The sequence below is a fragment of the Astatotilapia calliptera genome, chromosome 1, assembly GCF_964374335.1.
Source record: "Astatotilapia calliptera chromosome 1, fAstCal68.1, whole genome shotgun sequence".
Lineage (NCBI taxonomy): Eukaryota > Metazoa > Chordata > Actinopteri > Cichliformes > Cichlidae > Astatotilapia > Astatotilapia calliptera.
In genome coordinates, this window is record NC_137422.1 from 37,272,985 (window position 1) to 37,296,998 (window position 24,014).

At 41.7% G+C, this 24,014-nt stretch overlaps 1 protein-coding gene across 1 annotated transcript; it reads right to left on the minus strand.

The window, feature by feature from the left end:
• Positions 1-7,935: 7,935 nt before the first annotated feature.
• Positions 7,936-22,293, minus strand: LOC113025004 (adhesion G-protein coupled receptor G5-like). Its single transcript, XM_026172368.2, has 14 exons — positions 22,192-22,293; positions 21,491-21,624; positions 17,498-17,555; positions 17,130-17,274; positions 16,832-16,948; positions 14,672-14,797; positions 14,508-14,553; positions 12,637-12,731; positions 11,672-11,787; positions 11,095-11,363; positions 10,918-11,014; positions 10,532-10,661; positions 9,191-9,347; positions 7,936-9,066 (listed from the first exon to the last, which is right to left on the minus strand). The coding sequence occupies exons 1-14, from the start codon at positions 22,197-22,199 to the stop codon at positions 8,972-8,974; spliced, it is 1,593 nt and encodes a 530-aa protein (XP_026028153.2). The 5' UTR covers positions 22,200-22,293; the 3' UTR covers positions 7,936-8,971.
• Positions 22,294-24,014: the final 1,721 nt, after the last annotated feature.

Below are 24,014 nucleotides of genomic sequence, written 5' to 3' on the forward strand. Positions count from 1 at the left end.
TCTGTAATATTTATCATACGAGGAAGTCCCTGTTGTTTAAATGTCAACAGAACGTCAACACTTTCCAAATTCAGCTACACGCGTGCTTCCAGCTCCACGTTTTCTCCCGCTGCACCTGGAAGCACACGTGAGCTGTGACGCATTTATACAGCTGTATTTTACATATCACCGTGACAGGTTTGTCAAGTAGCTTCTGTCAATCATTCCGATGAACCCGATAATATAACTACTTTTCACTGTTTTTCCGTTAATGTTAAAGTATAAATGTACCCTAAATTATTAAAATGTGAATATTTTAAAATGAGAATCAATTCTAGAGAATAAATATCTGGTATCGGAGGAATCGATATTCCAGTATTTATCTGCACACCATTATCCCACAGACTGAAAGTTGATGTATCCTTTGACCTACAGACCCGAGCGAGGATATATTCATGTATATCCATGTGTTACGGGCCTCCTGAAACTACTCTTGTGTGAGTGTGGTGTTCTCTCTGCCGCCTCCTCTCTTGCGCCACCCCTCTGTCTCTCTCTCACTCTTCTCTCTTCCCAGGACACAGCTGCTGTTCATTGGGCTTGTTTACCACCTGGGCCCAGTCAGCAATCACCTCTCTGAGGTCATAGAAGTTGGGGATGAACTGGATGAGGCAGGGTGGTATTCTCTGGTGTCTCCAGATTGTGTCAGAAGAGAGCCTATGGTGTGGAGTAGTGGGAGTAGTGGGAGCAGTGGGGAGTAGTGGGGAGTGTAGCTGCTTCATGTGAGTAGTGTGAGCTTGTGGGCCTCAGCCGCAGTAAAGCTAGCTGCTGGTAGTGACATGATGGGCCTGTGGGCCCCTGGAAGTTCCTCCTCGTGATGTCGAGTTTTTTGTTTGGTTGTGTTATTTGTTGTTGCGACCTTCTTTCTTTTTCTAGTGTTATTGGAAGAACGGCCTTGCCGGCTCTTCTAGTTAAGATTATCTATAATAAAAACTCTTTTATTTACTAAACACCTCTGTTTTCCTATCCTTCTGTTTTGGACCCATTTGTTACCAGTCCCCACACACACACCCCTAGAACACATGTAAATGCATTTTATCCAGCTCCTTCCAATTTAACAAAATGAACAAGACTACCTGAATAGCAGCAACCTCAACATGGTCTTTATCTTTAGACACATCCTCCTCTTCTGTGATCAAAGCCTCCATGGCTGTCAGCTGTTTACATCTGCTGCTCATTTTGTAAAACTCTATATGGTTTGCTCCTTTCCTGGTGAGTTTCCACTAAGTGTAGGTGGAGTTTGCCCACACAAGGGGAAAAGGGTCCCATCAAAAGTCAAAACAACCCTATTTTTGCAAGAGGTCAATAGGGAGTGTGTGTTTGTTTGTTTGTGGTGAAATATGTCTCACATTAGCTTTTGACACATCTGAACCCTTAAACCTGCACTTTTATTTAACTTTTAAAGTGGATCAATTTGACCTGCAACATAACAGCAGTGCTAAGGTCAGATTAATTAACTAAATCACCTAACAGTGCAATTCTCCTGTGTCACAAACCATGCATTTGCTGTTTGTGGAGGTGAAATCTCTTCACACATGATTCCACTTACAATATATACCGGATACAGTTATTCGGGGGTGGCTGTGGTTCAGGAAGTAAAATAGGTCACCTACTAATCTGAAGATTGATGGTTTGATCCCTGTCTCCTCCAGTCTGCATACCAAATATCCTTGGGAAAGATACTAATACCAAGTTGTCTGAGTGTCTTCTCTGTGTTCCGTTCCTTTGTTTCTCTGGTCTGTCATGCTTTCATGTTGTTTCTCTCTGGTCTCAGAATCAAGCCCACGTGTCTGAGTCTCTCTCTGTGTGTTAGTTCCTGTTTTACTGCAAACATTCGTGTTGCTCACAATAAATCAATTCATAAAGTTAAACATAAAGAGAAAAGGATGCTGTGTTTATTGTTATAACCACACAGGTAGTCTCACATAAATGTAAATGTTGTAATTTGATTATTTTAATAAACCATGTAACTTGGACGGATTCGATGCTGGCGTGACCACAGTGCACACATCTGCTGTTGCTCACAGTGGTCCAAGGGACCGCTCAGGGAGTTTGTGCATTCGCTCAGACACATGAAAAATTAGAGGGAACATTGCTCTTCATAATATTATAACACTCCTATTTTGTTTCTTTTGTGTGCACCAAGGGTAGCTGGTGACTGCAGTACCACCTTCTCCCACTAGTTGGAGACAATTCCCCTCTCACACACTTCCACACTGTCTCCTCTCCTTTTCTTTCTTTTTCTTTAGTTTTCATTGCTTTATTTCCTATTTTTCATTGTTTTTACACCATTGTTTTTAAAAATTTTCACCCACACATCAACCTATTAACTCACTTCTCAAACATCTCTTTTTCTTTCTCTCCAACTGCTTTTCTAACTTTCAACTGGTTCATGCTGAACCCTTTCCCACAAAACCCTTCTCTGCCATCTAACACAACATACTTTTACCCACATTTCTTGACATAGTCAGATATAGAGCTTTGTCCCTGGAACGCCCGCTGGATCAAGCTTCCCTTTACATTCAGAGCATCCTCTGCAATGGCTTTCTTCCATTCCCGGCAGAAAAGTGCTAAAATACCGTCACTTAACCCATTGCGGTATGCGGAAATGATTATCAACAGTGGACTCGAACCACCATTCGTGTGATGGCCCAGAACCAAACACAGGCCTGGGGACTCGAACCCGAGGATTTTTCCTACAGAGACTCGAACTCCGGAGTCTGCAGGTACTCCACCACGGCCAGACAAAAAGTCTCCAGGACTGTACATAAGTTAGCTACAGCTCACCCATCTGCAGGAGTCCCCTCAGAGTCGAATGTCTCAGTGTTGGCTAAAACACACAGTCTAGAGGCTCCTCCATTTCCTCACTTCAACAGGCGGGAGGACAAAGGTACCTTTTCCCTCAGGGGTGATGAGCCTGTCCCGGGAACCGTTGTTCACCAACCACATGGACCATCCTGTTCGTGATGCCATCCTGTTGTGGAAGTTTTCCATTCAATAATGCTTGCAGACAAATGGTGAGCGTAGCTAACATCCTTTTATCAAAAAAGAACAAAAACCCAAGATCGGTGAGAGAAGGCATCGCGGGGCAAACAACTGGCAAAGTCTCTGCTGAACCTGGCACAGCCCTGGGTTTAAATACCTTCTACAGAAACAAAAGGCAGTTTTTTGGGGGTTTTTTTGCCTGTCCCGTTTGGCTCTTTTGCCATCAGAATTGTTGTCTAAAGGCAAAGAAAGATGCCCAACGGATTTACTTTACCAAACTGACCATCCCAGCCTTGCCGTAATGGTCCATTTGATTCACCTTTTATTGTTTATTTTATTTTCACTTACTGAATACAGGACAGACTTGACTGGGGGAAAGAAGGGGAGAAAGAAAGAGGGAAAGAGAAACAGCTGAGAAGAGGGACGGGGAGAAGGGCAAAAGACATAAACCAACAGAATGAGCAGAAAAAAAAAATGCATATATCAATCACCTGGATCACCTGCTGAGAAAGAAAAAAGAAAACAAGCAGAAGAGAACAAGAGTAATAGAATAAACAACATCACAATGATATATGGGAATATGACAGTAAATACTAAATATTAAACATTATTGTGCAGCACATAAGATCAACAGAACACAGTGTGCTTTGAGGTAGGAGCCAAAAAGGGTGTAGTTTGTGGGTGTGATCACCCGTGTGTACACCTGTGAGCATGGACGCGCTTGTTTTTTGTTTTTTAAAGGTTCCTTCATGTAATGATCTGCTAGAGGGTGTGGGGGGGCCACAGCCCCGTCCTCCAGGGCGTGAAGCAGGTATGGAGGAGATCAAAACTCCAGACATCCAGAGGCCCCCAGAACACAAGAGACCAAGGAAGACCAACAGAGGGGCAGCCGCGCCACTGTCCCGGAAAGAGCTGAGGAGAGTCCCAGATGAGGGCTCACTCAGCAGCCTCGGAGCAGAAGCCAGGGGGAGTTGCAGTGACGCGCCCGTGAGCTCCGCCGGCAGCCAGCCGTGCCTGAGTGACCGAGCCCCAGGCCGAGAGGCCGGGGGCACCCCACCTCCGAAGTGGCCCGAGCGAGCCCCAGGCTCCAGGCCCCGATAAGCGGCCGCCAAGGAGTGAGCCGGTGTGTACCTGGACGCCCACCCCCGGACACAAAGAACCACCAACGCACCGATGTCTGAGGGAGTCCGCCACTGGCAGGGGAAGTGGTGGTAGGGGGAGATAGGCCTCCAAACCTTGGAGGGCCTGAGATGTCCCCAGAGAGGTGGCGCCTGACACCCAACCTGACATATAGACACAGAAATACAGGCACACACAGACACAAACATCCATTCCCACCCTCATGCTCTCATATGCACTTACTCCACACTCAACCAACGTGGAGACAGACATAAAGAGACGCTGTACACACGATCACACTCCCCAAGCGTACTCTACAAACCGGGTCTAGGTACCCTTGCCCCTGGAGGGGGGAACTGCACCCAGACCCAGGTGGTGTTACCCTTTTCCCTGCGGTGGGGGGAGGCAGACCGCCCCGACTCCGCAGCAGCAGGGAGGCCCCACACTCCAGACCGCAGTCGGACGGCCAACTCCTCCTCCTAGCCCCCCCGCTCCAGCAGGTCGCAGAGAATGGGGGTGAGAGAAGACTCCAAACCTCCCTCCACCCGCTCATTGTAATGTTGATGCATGTGTGTTCTAAGGTGCATTTAAAACCCAGGAGGGCATGGAGCTACCTGCCAGAGAGCAGCAGGTAAGCGCATGGTCCCTCCTGCTAGCCCTCAATGTCTACGTGTATTTAACCTTGAGAGGTGGGCAACGACGTCAGGGGTGGGGTGTACACCCTGATGGTACTTTGGATTCCGTGTATCGTGCCCACCCCCAAGATCCTATATGTATGTGTAATGAGAGTGTGAGTAATGTGAATGTCTAAGTTGTGGGATAAAATTGAGGCAGAGGCAGCCAGAAGGGGACAGAGGGGGGGGGGGGGGGGGTTAGCCTCCTCTGCACCCTGGTGACATACCCCTACTCCAAGGTCCTGCATGTGTGGGTGGTTGTGGTGGAGCGGGAAGAGGGAGGCAGCTGGAGATGGGGAGGGAAGGAAGGGAGGGGCAAGTGACCCCTCCCTGGGGCCAGCTCCCCCGCTGACCCCAGTAGGCACCCCCATACTCCGTGACCCGCCAGGCAAAGGGGGCCCAGGCCCATCCAGACCGGGGCCCAGCGCAGCAGTGCCTCCCGGCCCCACAGAGCCCGGGACAGTCCACCCAACCTCACCGCAGAGAAAACTGCACCCACCCCACCATCCACTCATCTTCCAGACTACATAAGACAATAAACACCCAGGCTGAGATCTTCCTCCACCTCTCCTGTATCTCCCCCTCCTGCAGAGAGAGCCCCTGAGGAGAGGAAAGCTCCTGCAAGATGTGACAATCTTCCCCACCAGTTGAAGAGCCCCCCAGGTGGCTCGATGCACCGGCGGCACCCTGCTCCAGGGCTGGGCCCCCATGCACCCACCCGCCCACAACCCCGGCAACACACCAACCAGGACCCAAGCCCCCGAGGCCCGGGCCCCAGCCCAGAGACGGAGCACCCCCAGAACCTCACGCCCATCCCGGACCCACCCAGGGGCAGCCAGGCTACCAGGTCAGTAACCCACGTCCGTCAGCACAGACCCTCCCCTAGCCCTGCTGCACGCAGCCGCGAGGAAACAGTCACCTGAGAGCCAACAGAGCCCCTAACCGGACATGACCGCTACCCCGGGTTGAGCCCCCCACGGAAGATGCCTCCGGGGACCACCCCGACGCCCTAAGCCTGTCCCTACCCCCACACCAATCACAACAGTGAAGGCGGGACCAAACTATGACCCCCAACCCCCTCTAGGTGATGGAGCTGATCAAAGGAGCCCAGAGCAATTGATCTGATGTGGTGGCAGAGGCTGTATCAAGACTAATGTAATCTAATAGATAATTTCTATATTGGTTAGAATTAAGATTATTTTTATTTTTCCAGTTCATGAGGACTGTTTTCTTGGCTATGCATAGGGCAGTGAAAACCATATGGGCGATATTCTTTTCTGAAGTGACATTATCTAAGCTGCCCAACAAACACACTAAGGGGGAGGTTGGAATGTTACATTTCAGACACTTCGATAAGTCTTCACATATCTCGCGCCAAAACTTCTGAACTGGTGGACAGAACCAAAGAGCGTGGATATAATTGTCCGGTGAATTGGTTTGGCAGTGTGAGCAGTTGCTGGTAGACGTAAAGCCCATCTTGAACATCCGATGACCTGTATAGTGCACTCTATGTAATATTTTGTATTGAATTAATTGAAGACTGGGATTTCTAATTAGATGAAAGGTTTTTAAGCAAATCTGAGACCAGAAGTTTTGGTCTAAGTTAACTGATAAATCCGCTTCCCATTTTGCAATAGGAAGTGATATTGATTCATCTGTTTTAGAAAGCATTCTGTATATTTTGGATAGTAATTTGGGGGTTTTAAGAGTAAGAAATTGAACCACACTTGGTGGTGTTTGTAGTTCAACTTGACCCGGTTTAAATTTCTTTTTTACTATGGATTTAATTTGTTGATATTCTAAAAATCTTTTCTTGTTGATCCCATATTGTGCAACTAGTCCGTCAAATGAAATAAATTCTGTTCCTTTTAGTATATGTTCTAAATATTTGATTCCTTTACCACTCCAATCTGAAAAGTTTATCATATTATTGTTTTGTAATATGTCAGGGTTGTTCCAGATAGGTGTACGTTTGCATGGGATTAATGAAGACGCTTTTTAGAAATTTTAGAAACTCCCACCATGCTGTCAGAGAAGAGCTGATGTTGATGCTTTTAAAGCATTCATGTCATTGGATGTTTGAGCTGATAAATGGTAGGTCTGAGATCTCTAGATTATTGCAAAGTGCTTGTTCTACATCTAGCCAAGGTTCATCTAAGAGGGTATGTTTTAGCCATCCTGAGATAAACAAAAGGCAGTTTTTACACCTTTGGTCTTCTCCCAAAGAAAAGTTCACACTTCCTTGCTACCTCTTACAGTGGTTGAAGAGACAAAAGACTGTTCCTGTTGAATTGTCTGCTTCCCCCCAACTTCCTGAGATAAAATAATCCGGCTGTTCAATGGCATCAATGTGTGAGACATTGAGACATGCTAAAACCCAGTGGCACCAAGGCAATATACAATAAATAATGTGAGTAATACATAAATAACACTCTCTGATGATGTGAGTGAATGGAGCTCACCCAGCAGTATCTCTCTTTCTTTCATCTATATGCTTCTAATCATTTGAATAATGTATTTAAATACTATTCAAATTTCTATATCATATTTACTTGATTACACTTTTGATTCCAGTGTTGTATTGGGCTTCACAATCTGCAGCAAAAATAATGAGATATAGGGTACTGTTTTCTTTTACACATGGGTGTAATTACAATCTGTATGTCTGAAACAGAGCCCTCTTGTAAATCGTGAATGTTACTGGGACAACCTGTATAAATAAAGGTTAAATATATAGAAGTGGTAATGTCAATAAAACATTAATTCATTAATTACAATTTACTCTGGTTAACAAAAATAGATTTCCTGACACCTCGGAGTGCCTAGAAGCAGCAGGTACGCCACCTGTTGAAACTGGAATGAAATGAAACAAAACTTCAGATTTTGTAGTTTACTGAGTGTTTTGAACCTTGAAGATCCTCATTGTTTCCCTTCAGTTCAGCTTATAGTGAGTGAGTTTATTTTACGTCTGGTACAGTTTACTTTGGTATTTTTGCCTTTTGTTTTTGTTGCCCTTTTCACCAGCTTTAAAGCCATTGTTCTGTGTTGCAGAGTCATGTGTTTTGGATCCACACCTCTGCCTGCCACACACTTACACCCTTGACAAACATGTTACATAAACAATTTTAATTTTCTTTTATTGTTGATATTAATGTCACAGCATTTAGTGAATTAACAATGCTCGTTCAGATGTACAAAGGACACTACAAAGGACTAAACCAGCACCAGGTGAGGTACTTTCCAAAACCAAATCACATCAGTAGGCAATGCAGAAGGTGCATTTTTCTTGACCTCAGTGGAAAACGTCATCATATCAAGGAAAGGTTTATAATAATAATAATTAGGAGAAGAAAATTGATACATCTGGCGACACTTATTCTAGACTCCTTGGAAAAGATATATATAAATCTTATAAAGTTTGTATCTGTCTTGTGTGAAACTTGTATGAAAAGCATACAAGAGTGAAAACAGATATAAGATCCCTTGAAAAATTATATAATGAAACTTGTATGTTTTGGATACTTACTAAAACAATATATGAAAGTAATGAGAAAGTGGCCACTTTCATGAGTAAATCATATAAGTTTTTACTATTTCTTTTCCATATGGGATATATTGGTTTACTCCAGAATGCTCTTGTTGTGGTAATTCGTGCAAGTCATATGAATGAGAACAACCAGTAAAAATCATCACTTCATTACTAAGGAACATATGGAATCAGTTAGTGTAAAATAAATTCCTGAATCTTCCAATTTGTGACAGCTGAGAAAAGAAACCCTACACTGATATATATTTATACATGTAGCCTATTAACAGTATTACTAATGTAAATCACATCATATAGAACCTTGATTAATATCACTTATGTAAGCTTATATTCGTCCTGCAAGGCAAAAACTTTACAACTTTTTTACAACAGCATGATGTTCATTGTTGACCTGAGTGTTTTGATTCATTCTTTTGGCTTTAAATCAGCCACATAAGGCTTGTTTTTCATTTCATTACGTCTGCTTCTGGAGTCTGCATTTGGATTTGCTACACTTCTTTTCATGACATATTATTAATAATGAAAGCACATGTTAGTAGGAACATCTTACAGTATTACCTATAAACTACACAAACATGGGAGCTTCTTGATGAGTTGGTAGTTGTTCAAACTACTTGCTTGTTGTAGCCATTTCACTGGTTGGCATAGCACGGGGATTTTTAGTCTTTCTCAGTGACATCGCAAACCACAGGAATATAAAGAAACCTGCATCACACAAAGGAGAGAAAGTAGTAAAGACTGTGCCTGGTTACAGTTCGTTCATACACTTTACAAACATTCATGGCAAAATTGAAAGCAAGTATTTCATCTTTCAGCAGGTTATGCAGACCTTGCAATGAGTTTAGGATGCAGAAGAGGTAGAGGCCAGGAGTGGTTAGATGGCCAAAAGAGAAGAAGACCAGGCCCCAGGTAATGCCGAGCAGAGTGATGACTCCCAGCAGGGTACAAATATCTTTCTTGGCACGGTCACGGTTGCGCTGTCCAAACTGATTTGCCAAGCATAAAATGAAACATCCCATTATAGAACATCTGACAAGCAGCATGAGAACTTGAAATCTGTTTTATAACTCGTTGTCACTATTCTTATCTCATCAGGGAAAGCATGTCTCTTATTCAGCTTATGTAAAATTGTGCTCTTGAAGCTAACATGACTTTTAAATGTGTTTGAACAGTAACCACTAAAACTGCCTCCTGTCTAGTGAATGAGATCACATCTCTTTCAGTTTGTGTATTATCTTTAGACTCTTTCATTCGCTCATACAGCATGCTAAATGGAAGTTGATAACATACAAGCAAGCACTTTGACACAAGGAAGAGGTATCTCGCACACAGCGGTAGTAAGTAAAAAACAGTAAAATTATACAAATACTATACGATTCCAGTACTACCCATCAGCCTCCTGGTAGATACACCTATGGTATAAAGTTGTAAATCCTAAGTGATTTTTAGAAAGGCTGAGCTCTGACATTGAGGTCAGTGTCACCAGGGTTTGAACTTGTCCAAGATTTTTAGTAGCTACACCTACAGTGCCAATTTCAAAACCCAATGTCACCCCATTATTGAATTTTGGCATTCACAAACTTGGGTGTCCATGCCATCCACCTCTCTGGCTATGTGCCCAACAGGGTGATGTCAGTACCCCATCAGCCTTTTATGGCTAAGGAGTAAAAAACTAATTTAGGCACAAGATAGGCAGTGGCCATTACACTGGAAGGTATCCTTTGAGGCAAATATTCTCAGTGAGAAGCAGGGAAAAAACATATTCCAAACTGTTCCAAAAAAGTCAAACGTGGGAAAATCAACACTAAACACTAGGAAAACAACATGTGTGATTAGCTGACACATTAAACACAGGTTACAGTAATCAGGCAATATTACTAAGGACAGAAAATCGATAGGAATACACAAGGATGAGCATTTACACTCAGGAATAGTTTATACCTAACCCATTACACAATTTAGAAATGTACTAGAAGATGGATAAATGTTTATCAGAAAAACTAAATGACTGGTAACCCACTTTCACTTTATTTACCTTTAAAATAAAGATGCTACTGAATGTTTAACACGTGTTCCTTGTGGCCTTTTCAAAGGGATTGCCGATGAGAAAAATGTGGAGATTCATAAACTTTTCAAGATGCATTATAAAGATTTAAAGATTAACCCATACCTCTTTGACACGGCGGAGAATCAAAATATGCCAGAGAGTTGTCACAAATAGGATCACGTTAAAGAGGAACACCAAGCCGAACAGCACAACTGTAGTCAACACCTTCACCGTGTCATTAGTTATATAACATCTACAAAGAAAGTGATTACAGTTCATATTTTAATCTCTCACCTGCCCAGGTGATTTAGAGTCACATAGTAAGAGTGCATGTAGGTGGAACTACTGAGATTCAGAGTCAAATTGTGAGATTACATGTTAGGTTAAATAGGATTGTATGCCTTTCCCTTTTTAAGCTTTTATTGTATTGTATTATCAGAAACTCCAATGCACATACAAAACAGTTTAATTATGTTGAGGTGTTACATGCAATCACATTTGTTCCTTACATTGCAGTGCTGTTGGAGTTATAGTTGTCCACAACAGCAGGACCATAAAAACCTCTGTCTATGATCACCACCACTGACACAATGATCGCAGGAACTCCTGAAACACAAGAACCGAGCAGTCACTTAAATGTTATGTGACTGATAATAACAGCTTCCTGCTTAAATGGCTCCACTCACCCCATCCCACCACACTGAGTTTGAGCAGGTATCTCTTGATATAGATGTTGAAGACTTTGACTAAGAGAAGGTAGAGGTGGAATCCTTCCACAGCCATCCAGCTAAAAGTGGTCAGCAGGGAGTAGTGAAGGACAAGAGCCATGTATAAACAGACCCCAGTGGGGGGCACTGCTGCCACTGTGGAACTTAGCAGGAAGTGCAGGTTGAGGATGATGAGAGAAATTGCAAGATTGATGTGGACCTTCATAGAAACATCTAGTCTGAGTGTTCTGTTAGACAATGGAGACAGAGTAAGTGGCAAATTTAGTGGTCATGTCATTGAAGAAAGCCATATCAAGAAGAAGGATGGGATGGTTGACAGAATTACTAACATAATAAACCAGAAAGAATTGCATTTGTTGCGAAAAGAATGTATTTCCTTTTATTAAAGTAATGAATAAATATGTAAATTCACAAAAACAAACAACAAACAAGACAGAAAGAAATGAGCAGAGGTTTGGTGAGAAGAGCCTGATACTAAATATGTGAGACGGGAGATGACTGACGAATGTTGAAAGAATATCATCAAAAAAGTTACCTATTTGTGATGAACAGCAAAACTGCAACGGAAAGGGCAAAAAGAGAGACACTACAACCAATTTGGGAAATATACGTCAATATTATTGTGTCCTTTTCTGACACATGTGGAGAAACCTGTGGAGAAAATACATATTTACATAAAGTTATCAATGTTTTTGTTGATTTACCCCCTTTCTTACCTGCCCCCCTGGCTAAACTTTGCTAGATCCGCCCCTGCACAGTTACCAGCCGTCAGCTACGTAGAAAAGTATCCTGGTGTAGAAAGTAATATTAAATAAATTCTAACAACAGCTTATCAAGCGTAAACATGCTGCTGTTGTTCAGCCGCTGGTTTCCTCTTTCTCGTGCAAAGTGGGCCAAAAACAAACAAGAGAGACGGACTCGCGACAGAAAAGCCGATCAGCCGATCATTGATCAGTTTCATGATTGAAGCAGCAACAGGAGAGGGAGGGAGAGAGAGAGGCAGTCGCTCCATATATCGGTTGTTAAGCTTAAGGTGGGAATGCTTTACAAACATTCAGAGATGAACTTACACACTTGCTTTACTTCTCTCTGGGATAACTTTCTAGGAGATGAAATGCCGGTTTGGTAGCGAGGCTCCAAATGCTCAACCAGACCACCGACAGGTCTCGCACGCCACAGCTGCTCTATCACGTGACGCATACTGCTCCGACGTGCTATGGTTATGAGCAGAGTTATGCCATGTCGTACGTTTTGAGGAGTGCTTTCGTGATATTTAATGGATCGGATTACATTTTTTATTTCTCTCCGATGTCCGATCCAGAAATTTAGGTCAGTATCGGACCGATACGTAATATCAGATCGGTCCATCTCTAGTAGATAGTAGATGTTTTTTTTTTTTAAATGATTGTTTGTTTTGCTATAAATGAATGGCTCTTGTATTAATATTTGTTTTTGTATATCCTGAATTCCTCTTTATATAATGCACAAGTCCAGTCTTACCAGGAGTACACCAAAGTACGTGAGATGGTTACAGGAACAGGTGACATTACTCTGGTTACGTGTCCAAAGTGTTTCACAGCCATCCTCACTATAACCTGGTAAGCAAAACAAAGAGATCCATTATAGTTAAGATGCCACCAATGAATTACAGTTCAACTTTTACAGTGGGGCAAAAAAGTATTTAGTCAGCCACCGATTGTGCAAGTTCCCCCACCTAAAATGATGACAGAGGTCAGTAATTTGCACCAGAGGTACACTTCAACTGTGAGAGACAGAATGTGAAAAAAAAAATCCATGAATCCACATGGTAGGATTTGTAAAGAATTTATTCGTAAATCAGGGTGGAAAATAAGTATTTGGTCAATAACAAAAATACAACTCAATACTTTGTAACATAACCTTTGTTGGCAATAACAGAGGTCAAACGTTTACTATAGGTCTTTACCAGGTTTGCACACACAGTAGCTGGTATTTTGGCCCATTCCTCCATGCAGATCTTCTCGAGAGCAGTGATGTTTTGGGGCTGTCGCCGAGCAACACGGACTTTCAACTCCCGCCACAGATTTTCTATGGGGTTGAGGTCTGGAGACTGGCTAGGCCACTCCACGACTTTCAAATGCTTCTTACGGAGCCACTCCTTTGTTGCCCGGGCGGTGTGTTTTGGATCATTGTCATGTTGGAAGACCCAGCCTCGTTTCATCTTCAAAGTTCTCACTGATGGAAGGAGGTTTTGGCTCAAAATCTCACGATACATGGCCCCATTCATTCTGTCCTTAACGCGGATCAGTCGTCCTGTCCCCTTGGCAGAAAAACAGCCCCATAGCATGATGTTTCCACCCCCTTGCTTCACAGTAGGTATGGTGTTCTTGGGATGCAACTCAGTATTCTTCTTCCTCCAAACACGGCGAGTTGAGTTTATACCAAAAAGTTCTACTTTGGTTTCATCTGACCACATGACATTCTCCCAATCCTCTGCTGTATCATCCATGTGCTCTCTGGCAAACTTCAGACGGGCCTGGACATGCACTGGCTTCAGCAGCGGAACACGTCTGGCACTGCGGGATTTGATTCCCTGCCGTTGTAGTGTGTTACTGATGGTGACCTTTGTTACTTTGGTCCCAGCTCTCTGCAGGTCATTCACCAGGTCCCCCCGTGTGGTTCTGGGATCTTTGCTCACCGTTCTCATGATCATTTTGACCCCACGGGATGAGATCTTGCGTGGAGCCCCAGATCGAGGGAGATTATCAGTGGTCTTGTATGTCTTCCATTTTCTGATGATTGCTCCCACAGTTGATTTTTTCACACCAAGCTGCTTGCCTATTGTAGATTCACTCTTCCCAGTCTGGTGCAGGTCTACAATACTTTTCCTGGTGTCCTTCGAAAGCTCTTTGGTCTTGGCCATGGCGGAGTTTGGAGTCTGACTGTTTGAGGCTGTGGACAGGTGTCTTTTATACAGATGATGAGTTCAAACAGGTGCCATTCATACAGGTAACGAGTGGGGGACAGAAAAGCTTCTTACAGAAGACGTTACAGGTCTGTGAGAGCCAGAGATTTTCCTTGTTTGAGGTGACCAAATACTTATTTTCCACCCTGATTTACGAATAAATTCTTTACAAATCCTACCATGTGAATTCATGGATTTTTTTTTCACATTCTGTCTCTCACAGTTGAAGTGTACCTCTGGTGCAAATTACTGACCTCTGTCATCATTTTAAGTGGGGGAACTTGCACAATCGGTGGCTGACTAAATACTTTTTTGCCCCACTGTAGGTCCCTATTGAAACCATGAACCTCAATCATTCCTATTCATAAAATAACATATTTGTGTCACATGTTACTATTCATCACAAATGTGATTACTGGTTACTCACTTCCTGTTGACAAATTTAAGAATTGACAGGAGAGAGTCTGGTTTTCCTGTAACACAATTATACTGCATGTTATGTTAGTCACATACACAATGCATTCCATGTTATTTAATACTATAATATGTAAAGTATGAATGGAATAAATGATGAAATGAAGTTGCACTTACATTTATATTTTTGGTAACCTCCATGGTTATGTTGACACGTTCACTTAGTCCTGATATATTTTTATTTTGTACCAACAGGCCAACTAGTTTTAGATTATATAGGTCACGTGCCACTTCAGACATTTTCTAAAATACAAGACACATTGATATTAATGGGAAGGTTTGTTTAAAACATGCATCATGTAAGATTTTTTCACTATTCTGAAGGGCTTTTACAGTATCCAAAGGAAAAAGACCCCCAGTGATGGTTATTTCTTACCGGTGTACTTAAATTCCTACAAGTTAATTTAAATTTATATTGATTTACATTTGGTGTATTGTTGTAAACAGTAACTGCAGAAGAGCATTCACTTTGCACATCTGGCATATTCCTCTAGCATATTGGCGTGAAGGACCAAAGAGTATAGTGACCAATTTTTGTTTTTCTAAAACAATAAAAAATATATGTATGTGTTTCTAGTGTCTTTTATTCAAAGCTTATGTGTATTTGTGGTTATTGGCAGAACTGCACAGACATAAAAAACTGAGGCCTGGTATTAATGTGAATAATGGAATTAATGGCAGCGACAAACTGATTTCAAGCCAAAGTGCTATTTAGAGGCAATATTTCTTTAATCTCTTTGGGATACAACAAACAAAACTAACCAACCATGGTAGTTAAATAATACAGTGTAAACAATAGACAGAATTAGTATAGATCAGTGGTCGGCAACCCACGGCTCCACAGCCTTTTTCGTCCTTATACTGTGGCTCCGCATGACTTTACAAAATAAATTATAATAATTTAATTAAAGTTAAATTTATTTGCATTAGTTCTTTTTTTAAAATTGTAGTTCTAAATTGGAAGATTAGTGTGATCTTGAAATATTAAAATAAAATTATTAACTTGTGTTTGAAACATGGAATGCCATCCTCAACACATAAACATGAAGAAATATGCATTCAGATTCATGACGATCTTCGGATACACATATGTATGTGAACTGCTATTTTCCACTATGAGCTATGTTAAAACCAAACACCGCTCATGCCTTACAGATGACAGCTTACAGTCCTGCGTTGATGAAAGTGACTTTGTTTGCTAGGTGAGCCCAATTAAAGGAAAAACTACAAAAGAAGGATATTCCACATTATTAAACAGATCACCATTTTCAAGCAATATGGGAAAGAAAAAGGATCTGTCTGCTGCTGATAAGCGTGAAATAGTTAAATGCCTTGGACATGTAATGAAAACCTTAAATAATTCATGGAAACTAAAGCGTGATCACCATAATGTTAGGAGATTTGTAGCTGAGTCAGAGCACACACAGGTTTGTGCAGATATAGGCACAACGAGGAAGGTTTCTACCAGACAAATACATCAGATTAAGACAGCACCTGCGGAAAGGCCATTACAAAGCAGCAAACAGATATTTGAAGCCGCTCGTGTCTCTGGAACCCCACGTACGTCAAGGTGTAGGATCCTCCAGAAACTTGCAGTTGTGCATAAACCTTCTATTTGGCCACCCCTAACCAATGTTCACAAGCAGAAACAGCTGCAGTGGACCCAGAAGTATATAAAGACTAATCTTTAAATAGTCTTGTTCACTGATGCATGCAACCCTGGATGGTCCAGGTGGATGGTTGGTGGACGGCCACCATGTCCCAACAAGGCTGCAACGTCAGCAAGGAGGTGATGGAGTCATGTTTTGGGCCCAAGTCACGGGGAGAGAGCTGGTCGACACCTTTAATTAAGGTCCCTGAAGGTATGAAAATGACCTCTGCAAAGGATGTGGAGTTTCTGACTGACCACTTTCTTCTATGGTAGGAAATGAAGAACTGTGCTTTCCACTACAAAGTCATCTTTATCTTGCGTAAAAGGGTTAAGGGTTGCCAACCCCTGGTATAGATGCCCTTAAAATGGAATGGAATGATTCTTATATAGTGCTTTTATAATCTCCCGGAGTATTCAAAGCCCTCTATACAACATGCCACATTCACCCCATTCACACAACATAGGTCTTCTATGCTTCTAAGTACTTACTAACACACATTCATCGAACCACCGACCTTCCAATCAGTAGTTGACCTGAGCTACAGCCACCCCATTTTAACAAATCTTAAACAACAGCTATTCACATCCTTTTCTATACATTTATATAACCAAGTGTAATGTCTTACCCTGTTAGTTTCAGGAAATGTAAACATGGAAAACACAATCTTGTTGTTTGGTCCAGCAACCAGTTCTGCTGGTAGTTGAACACTCACTGTGCTGTTGGGGAGATGAGCCACGTCCGCCTATATCATCAGAAACAGAGAGAAACACTGTATGTAAATATTTTGCATCACTTGAGTGATGCAAATACTTTTGGTAATGTAGTGAATTTCAGTCAAGACAGAAAAATGAAAAAAATGCCAACGGGGGATGTAGTTTGACTTCATGTTTGCCACTAAGAATATTTTCTTTCTTTTTTTGTACCTCCGTGTCACTGGCATACATTTCAATGCGTTTCCTGGCCTCTGGCTGGAACACGAGGACCACTAAATTGCAGAAAGGATTTGCGATCAATGTTTTTCCATTTAAGCCTGTTTTCTTAAGAACCTCTTCCATGTTTTTTAAGGACCTTAGAGAAAAACGGAAAAGATAATATGAATCATTTTGATTTATAACTATTCAGTGATTTCATGTCATAGAATGTGTTGTTCTTGAATATGATTTAAATCTCAACTCTACTAATTCTTTATACTTTACTCTCATATAAATGTTAGATCTAAGAGGTTTTTTTTAAACTCAAAAACAGAAAGGAACACAGACAAAAAATTAATCATAAAAATGTAAATGTTTACGTGATGGTGTCCTCAGGGCCCCTTGAAAAGTTGCATGTATTCATCAAACAGAATTCAGCTGTTAAGGAAAAAAAAGGATACATATCATATACCCTCATATATATGAGAGTACTTTTTAGAGTTCCTTTTCTATGCTTAAGTGCTTTCTATATAACAGTCACACACTTCATATGCCAATCAATTCATCGGAAAGCAAATCAGGATTAGCATCTGGCCCAGCAACATGGAGGCAGGAATTAAACTACCAACCTTCCAACTAGCACATGATCTGCTCTACCTCCTGAGCTATAGCCACTCCAACAGAGTTCAAGGGCACTTGATTCAGGGTTTTTTTTCTTTGTTTTTGAAACAGACTTTTTAGTGTTGTAGCTAATGTACAGTCTGTGGTGTTTTCACTTCTGTTCTAGACTGTATATGCATCTGTAGCTTTATATTCAACAGCATACTGCTGTTTACCTTGCATTTACAAAGAGTTCAGAGAGTAACAGACAGAAACAGTCCATGTGAGCGGTAGACACTCATTTCATTACATCACATCCATACAACTGACTTTTGTCAGTTGTATGGATGTGCACTTTAAGGTTTATGAATCCCATAAACCTTAAAGTGCAGACTTATATCCTGAAAATTATCAATACTAGTCTGTTAACCAGTCAAGTTCCTAGTGGATTTAAACATGCAGTCATACACCCCTTACTTAAGAAACCTGGCCTTGGTAGTTCTGTTATGTCAAATTTTAGACCTATCTCCAAGCTTCCCTTTTTAAGCAAGATCTTGGAGAGGATTGTACATACCCAGCTGTTGGATTACTTGAATGACTCGCAACTGTCTGAAATCTTCCAATCTGGTTTTAAGCCCTTTCACAGTGCGGAGACAGCTCTTGTTAAAGTTATGACTGACATTCTTTTTGCTACTGATCGTGGTAAATATGCTGTGCTTGTGTTATTGGACATAACAGCTACATTTGACACAGTGGACCTCGACCTGCTGATTTCCCGCTTACACCACTGTGTGGGAATTTCTGATTTGGCATTGTCATGGATAAAATCACATCTTTCCAAAAGGAGTTTTTGTGTTAAGCTGGGGCTGCCCACTTCCTCTGTTGCCCCTCTGCTTTGGGGTGTGCCCCAGGGATCTATCTTTGAGCCATTATTTTTCTCGCAGTATTTACTCCCTCTTGGTGCGATTTTTCGTAAACACGGAGTGTCATTTCATTTGTATGCCGATGACTGTCACCTTTATTTGCCTTTTAGTCATTTGGATACCTCCCCATGTCAATCACTGCTTGACTGTCTTAGCGATATTAAATTATGGATGGCAAATAATTTTCTGAATTTGAATGATCGCAAAACGGAAGCAATTTTATATGGCCTGCATCGTTCTACTGATTCTCCAGATGTTGATTTTGGTGATTTGACCTCCCATCTGAAAAGTTCAATCACTAATCTTGGTGGTAAACTTGATTCTGCGCTTACTTTTGAAGGTCATGTAAATGGGGTGGTAAAATCAGCTTTTTATCACCTCAGACGCCTATCAAAGGTTAAGCTTTTCCTTTCCAAACCCAATTTTGTCATGGTCTGGAGTCTGCGACTCCGTGTTTATGTTTAGTTTATTAGTATTCTGTGGTTTTGGTTGCCTTGGGTGTTTGTACTCTTCTGTTTCGTGGTTCATGTTCCTATGTTCTGTGTCCCCCAGTCTGTGTTAAGTTGGTGTGTTGTGTCATTGTGTGTATGTGTTTCCTGTTTTATTGTGAAGGTCTGCGTCTTATGTTAGTGTTTTCAGTTTGCCTCCCTAGTCTCGTCACGTAATCACTCCCAGCTGTGTTCCCCACCTGTGTGTAATCTCCCTGTGTTCTCTGAGTGTATTTAAGTTGTGTCTTCTGTCATGGTAGTTGCTGGTTCGTCTGTGTTGTTTCCCCTCGGTCTCCCTACGTCTCTCCGTATGTATTTCCCCGGACCTCCCTGCATCTTCATTTCTGGTTTGTGTTGTTAGTTTACCCAGTTTAGGTTTCCGGTTTCATGTTTTCCCACCATTGCTGTTTGTACCCACCCTTGTAAATAAATATTCACCTGCACCAGAGCTGCCGCCTTTTGGGTCCTTTCTACTACTCCACACGGCTTGCCCCGGCAAACCGTGACAAATTTGGAAACTCTTATTCATGCTTTTATCACCTCACGTCTAGACTATTGTAATTCCCTTTTAATAGGGGTTGGGTCGGACACCTTGTCACGCCTGCAGTTAGTGCAAAATGCGGCGGCACAATTTTTATCCGGTAGTAGGAAATTCGATCACATCACTCCGGTTCTGGCCTCCTTGCATTGGCCTCCCATTGAATTTAGGGTTCGTTTTAAAGTCCTTTTATTGGTTTTTAAATCTTTAAATGGTTTGGCTCCTGTCTACTTATCTGATTTGCTGAAGCACGTTCTTCCTCGCTCGCTCCATTCAGCTGAGTGGCTGTTGCTGTCGGGCCCTAAGTCATGGCTGAAATGCAGAGGAGACCGAGCGTTTTCAATCGCGGCTCCAATGCTCTGGAATAACCTTCCCCTCCATATTAGACAAGCGTCTATTTTTTAATGATTCTATGGTATTTTTAATTTGGTAGTTGTTTTGATCTGTGTTGTTCAGCACTTTGGTCTGCCTGGTGTGTTCTTAAAGTGCTATACAAATAAACGATTATGATGATGATGATGAAGAATGGTGATCTCAACAGTTAGTTAAAGGGTTAATGTCGTTATTGTGTGGTATTTGAATTGTTATCATATACTCTTTCTATTGCCTGTCAAATTTTTAAAAAAAAAAGACATTACTAGGAATCCGGCTGTACTTGGGTTATATTAGAATGTAGAAATCGACAATGTAGAATTATAAAAATGTATTAGAATGTGAGCACAAAAGGTCGGAGAAAAGCAAACAATCATCCAGCTTAAAGATTCAGCATACCTTAGCTGAATTCACATTAGCTCTATAATTATGCCCCACTTGGGGCAGGAGCTCGTCCCTGACCCGGAGTGGGCGGAAAAGGGTGCAGAGCCCACTCTGGGTTTGGGACGAGTTCCTGCCCCAAGTGGAAGAGTTTAAGTATCTCGGGGTCTTGTTCACGAGTGATTGGAGAAGAGAGCAGGAGATTGACAGACAGATTGGTGCTGCGGCTGCAGTGATGCAGTCTGCAATCAGGGAGCTGAGTGTAAAAGCGAAGCTCTCAATTTACCAGTCGATCTACAACCCTACCCTCACCTATGGTCATGGTAGTGACCAAAAGAACGAGACTGCGAATACAAGCGGTGGAAATGGGCTTCCACTGAAGGGTGGCTGGCCTCTCCCTTAGGGCGAGAAGTCATCCGAGTACAGCCGCTGCTCCACCACATCGAAAGGAGCCAGTTGAGGTGCTGCGGGCATCTGACAAGGATGCCTCCTGCTGAGGTGGAGGCATGTCCCACCGAGAGGAGGCCTGGTGGGACATATAAGTAACTGTATCATCAGTTCCTATGTTTACAGTGTATAAGGCCTCTTGTTTTCAGTCTTTCAGACAATAGCTGAGCATCTCGCATATTTTGCTTGGAGGTGAAACTGTTAATTGCTTTGATTTTTGCATTTTGTGATTATCTGGTTTTTGTTTAGATTGTTAGTTATTTTCTTCCACTTCAGTTTTTTTCTCATTATTTCTTGATTTTGTATTGTTTCCTGTTTAGCTCCATTAGTATGCTTGTTAGAATTTACAGACCATGATTCATTGTGTTTTGATTATTTATGCTAGTCACAAGAAGTGTATGGTATGTTTTTGCCTGTACTTCCTTTTCATCTGTGAGGAGGTCTTTCATATTTTAAGATGTTTTAATGGTGAGTTTACATGTATTGCAGCAGTTTGACAGTTTCAGAGAATTTATAGGCTAGCATTTAGACCTGCTTTATGCCAAAAAACAACAGTATTAAAGTAAGGGGATGTTCCTATACTGTTAGCAATAGGAATTTCAATAAATACATGGAAATACTTACTCATGGTAATGTTTTTATGTGGATCACAAAAAGAACTAGGGTTTCCACAGATAAACGTTTCTGATGCACAGTTTACAGAGACCATGTCATGAGACACACAAGACACCAGCCACCAAAGTATCCCCCACTTAATCCTGTGAAATTGAGAAAATTAATCTATTTTTAAAAAAAGTCTCTGCTTAACAAAAAAAGGATGTTTGTCATGAAAGCAATTTACAAGCCAAAAGGAGGTCTAGGATGAAGACAAGACAAGAGATTGTGTTGTCTCTCATTTCAAGCAGACAGTGTTTATAGCTTTCATATAAGGTGACCCCATATACTTAAGTGGACGTTTATTATTGTAATTATGATAACAAATGACAACTATGGGTTTCCTTTTTTCAACCAAAAGCCAGTGGCTGCAGATGAGGTCTTATTACATAGCAGTGCATAAAACAATCTGACAAAACCACATGGTGTTATTAATCTATCTCATTCCATTTCATGCGGAACATTAGTGATAGACAGATATATTTTAGCAATGGTGAATCTAAGTCTTTAAAAGAGACACAGCAAAGAGCAAACACTCATCTACAGCTTTATGTGTTCGCACAAAACAATTTTGTGTGCTTAGTTAAATAGCTAATATATATTTTGCAGTCCCAATATTGATAATGAAGCTAAACATCTTTTTATGCAAAGAGTACCAAACCATATCCTACCTTTGCATGTTGCTGGGTCTCTTAAATAATATTATTTATACTTCTGAAATGAATAGAGAACACAGGTGATATGATGGTAGGAAAAAAGCAAATGAGTTAAACATGCTGAAAGTGAGCAGGGTAATGGGAAATGAAATAAGATGTAAATTACTGTCTGAGAGAGAAAGAGGAAGTGTTAACAGACAGGAGAGTAAAATATTCCCTCTGTTGGCACTGATCCTAAACTAAATACAGGCTGATGTCAAATAACTGAAGCAAACTGGAAACTGCATATGCTGTAAATTCTGTTCCCACACATTCAGCAACAGGTTATGTTTTTTAGAAGTTAGTTTATCTCAATTTTGAAAGCAATTCACTGGTCATATGTTTTTGTACAGTTGTTGAAATAAGCCAATAAGAGAACAAGTTACATAAAGATATATTCAATCTGGAAGAAAAAGAAGCTGAAACAAGTTCTCTGCAAAACATCAGTATCTTAATCCAAGTTTGATTGAGGGAAAAGGGCCCTCAGTTTGCACACTGGCTTGGCTTTCTACATCTATAAAATGCCAGAATCAACCTGACAGAGATGATATCAAACATCTTGTAGAAATGCACAAGGTTATTATCGTTAATGAAAACTAACGAAATAACGAAAACTAGAAGTGAATTTTTTTTTCGTTAACGGAAATAAAAATAAAAACAAGACTTTGCAAAAAAAGGAAAACTAACTAAAACTGTAATGAGTGTTAACAAAACTAACTAAATTTAACGGAATTTAGAGCGAAAATGTGTTTAGTTTGGGGCAATCATGGCTCAAGAGTTGGCAGTTTGTTTTGTAATTGGAAGGTTGCCGGTTCGAGCCCCGGCTCCAACAGTCTCAGTCGTTGTGTCCTTGGGCAAGACACTTCACCCGTTGCCTACTGGTGGTGGTTGGAGGGCCCGTGGCGCCAGTGTCTGGTAGCCTCGCCTCTGTCAGTGCGCCCCAGGGCAGCTGTGGGTACAATGTAGCTTGCCATCACCAGTGTGTGAATGACTGAATGTAGTGTAAAGCGCTTTGGGGTCTTTAGGGACTGAGTAAAGCGCTATACAAATACAGGCCATTTACCATTTTAGTTTTCATTGATGTGTGTGTGTCTAGGGTGAAAATGAAGTGTAGTTTCCAGGTTTTTTTTATGCTGTGTCTCATTATGCCAGCAGGTGGCAAGTACGTTAGTCGAGTCGTCTGTGTTGCTGCTCCGTCCCACGTAGAATCATGTCAGTAAAAGTTGGGAGAAATCGCCAGAGTCCAATTTTGGATTACTTTGAATATGATTATGTTTTAGATAAAGCAAGTGTCTTGTAGTGGAAAGAGACAAATTATGCAGGACATTTCTAAAGGGAAAAAAATCCCATAAACCTTAAAGTGCACTTGAAAAGCTCGCACAAGCTTTTCAAGTGCACTTTAAGGTTTATGGGAGGCTAACATAGCTTACCTTGAGAAGGTAAGGGGGAATGCCCAACTCTCATCCCCAGAAACAGAAGCTAACCCCAGGCAGAAAAAAACACATCTGCACATAGCACATGAAAAAAAAAAACTCTTAATACACCAAAGAAACACATGACAAGCAACAGGGGTGGGTAAAGGGTGAGAGACAGCCTAATTAGACAGTACATCCGGGCCTGCGTGCGCTGGTCTCCGTCAGCATCGGAAGGGAATAAGCGTCGAAGGCGTTTGGAAAGGGAGGGGGGAGGAGTGTGTGCATATCAGTGTATATGTATGTGTGTGCGTGTCCAGAGTTCAGCTGAGACAGTGTCCTTCGCCCTGCCAGGCTAAGTAAACAGTCTTCCAGCCAACCCAGGTG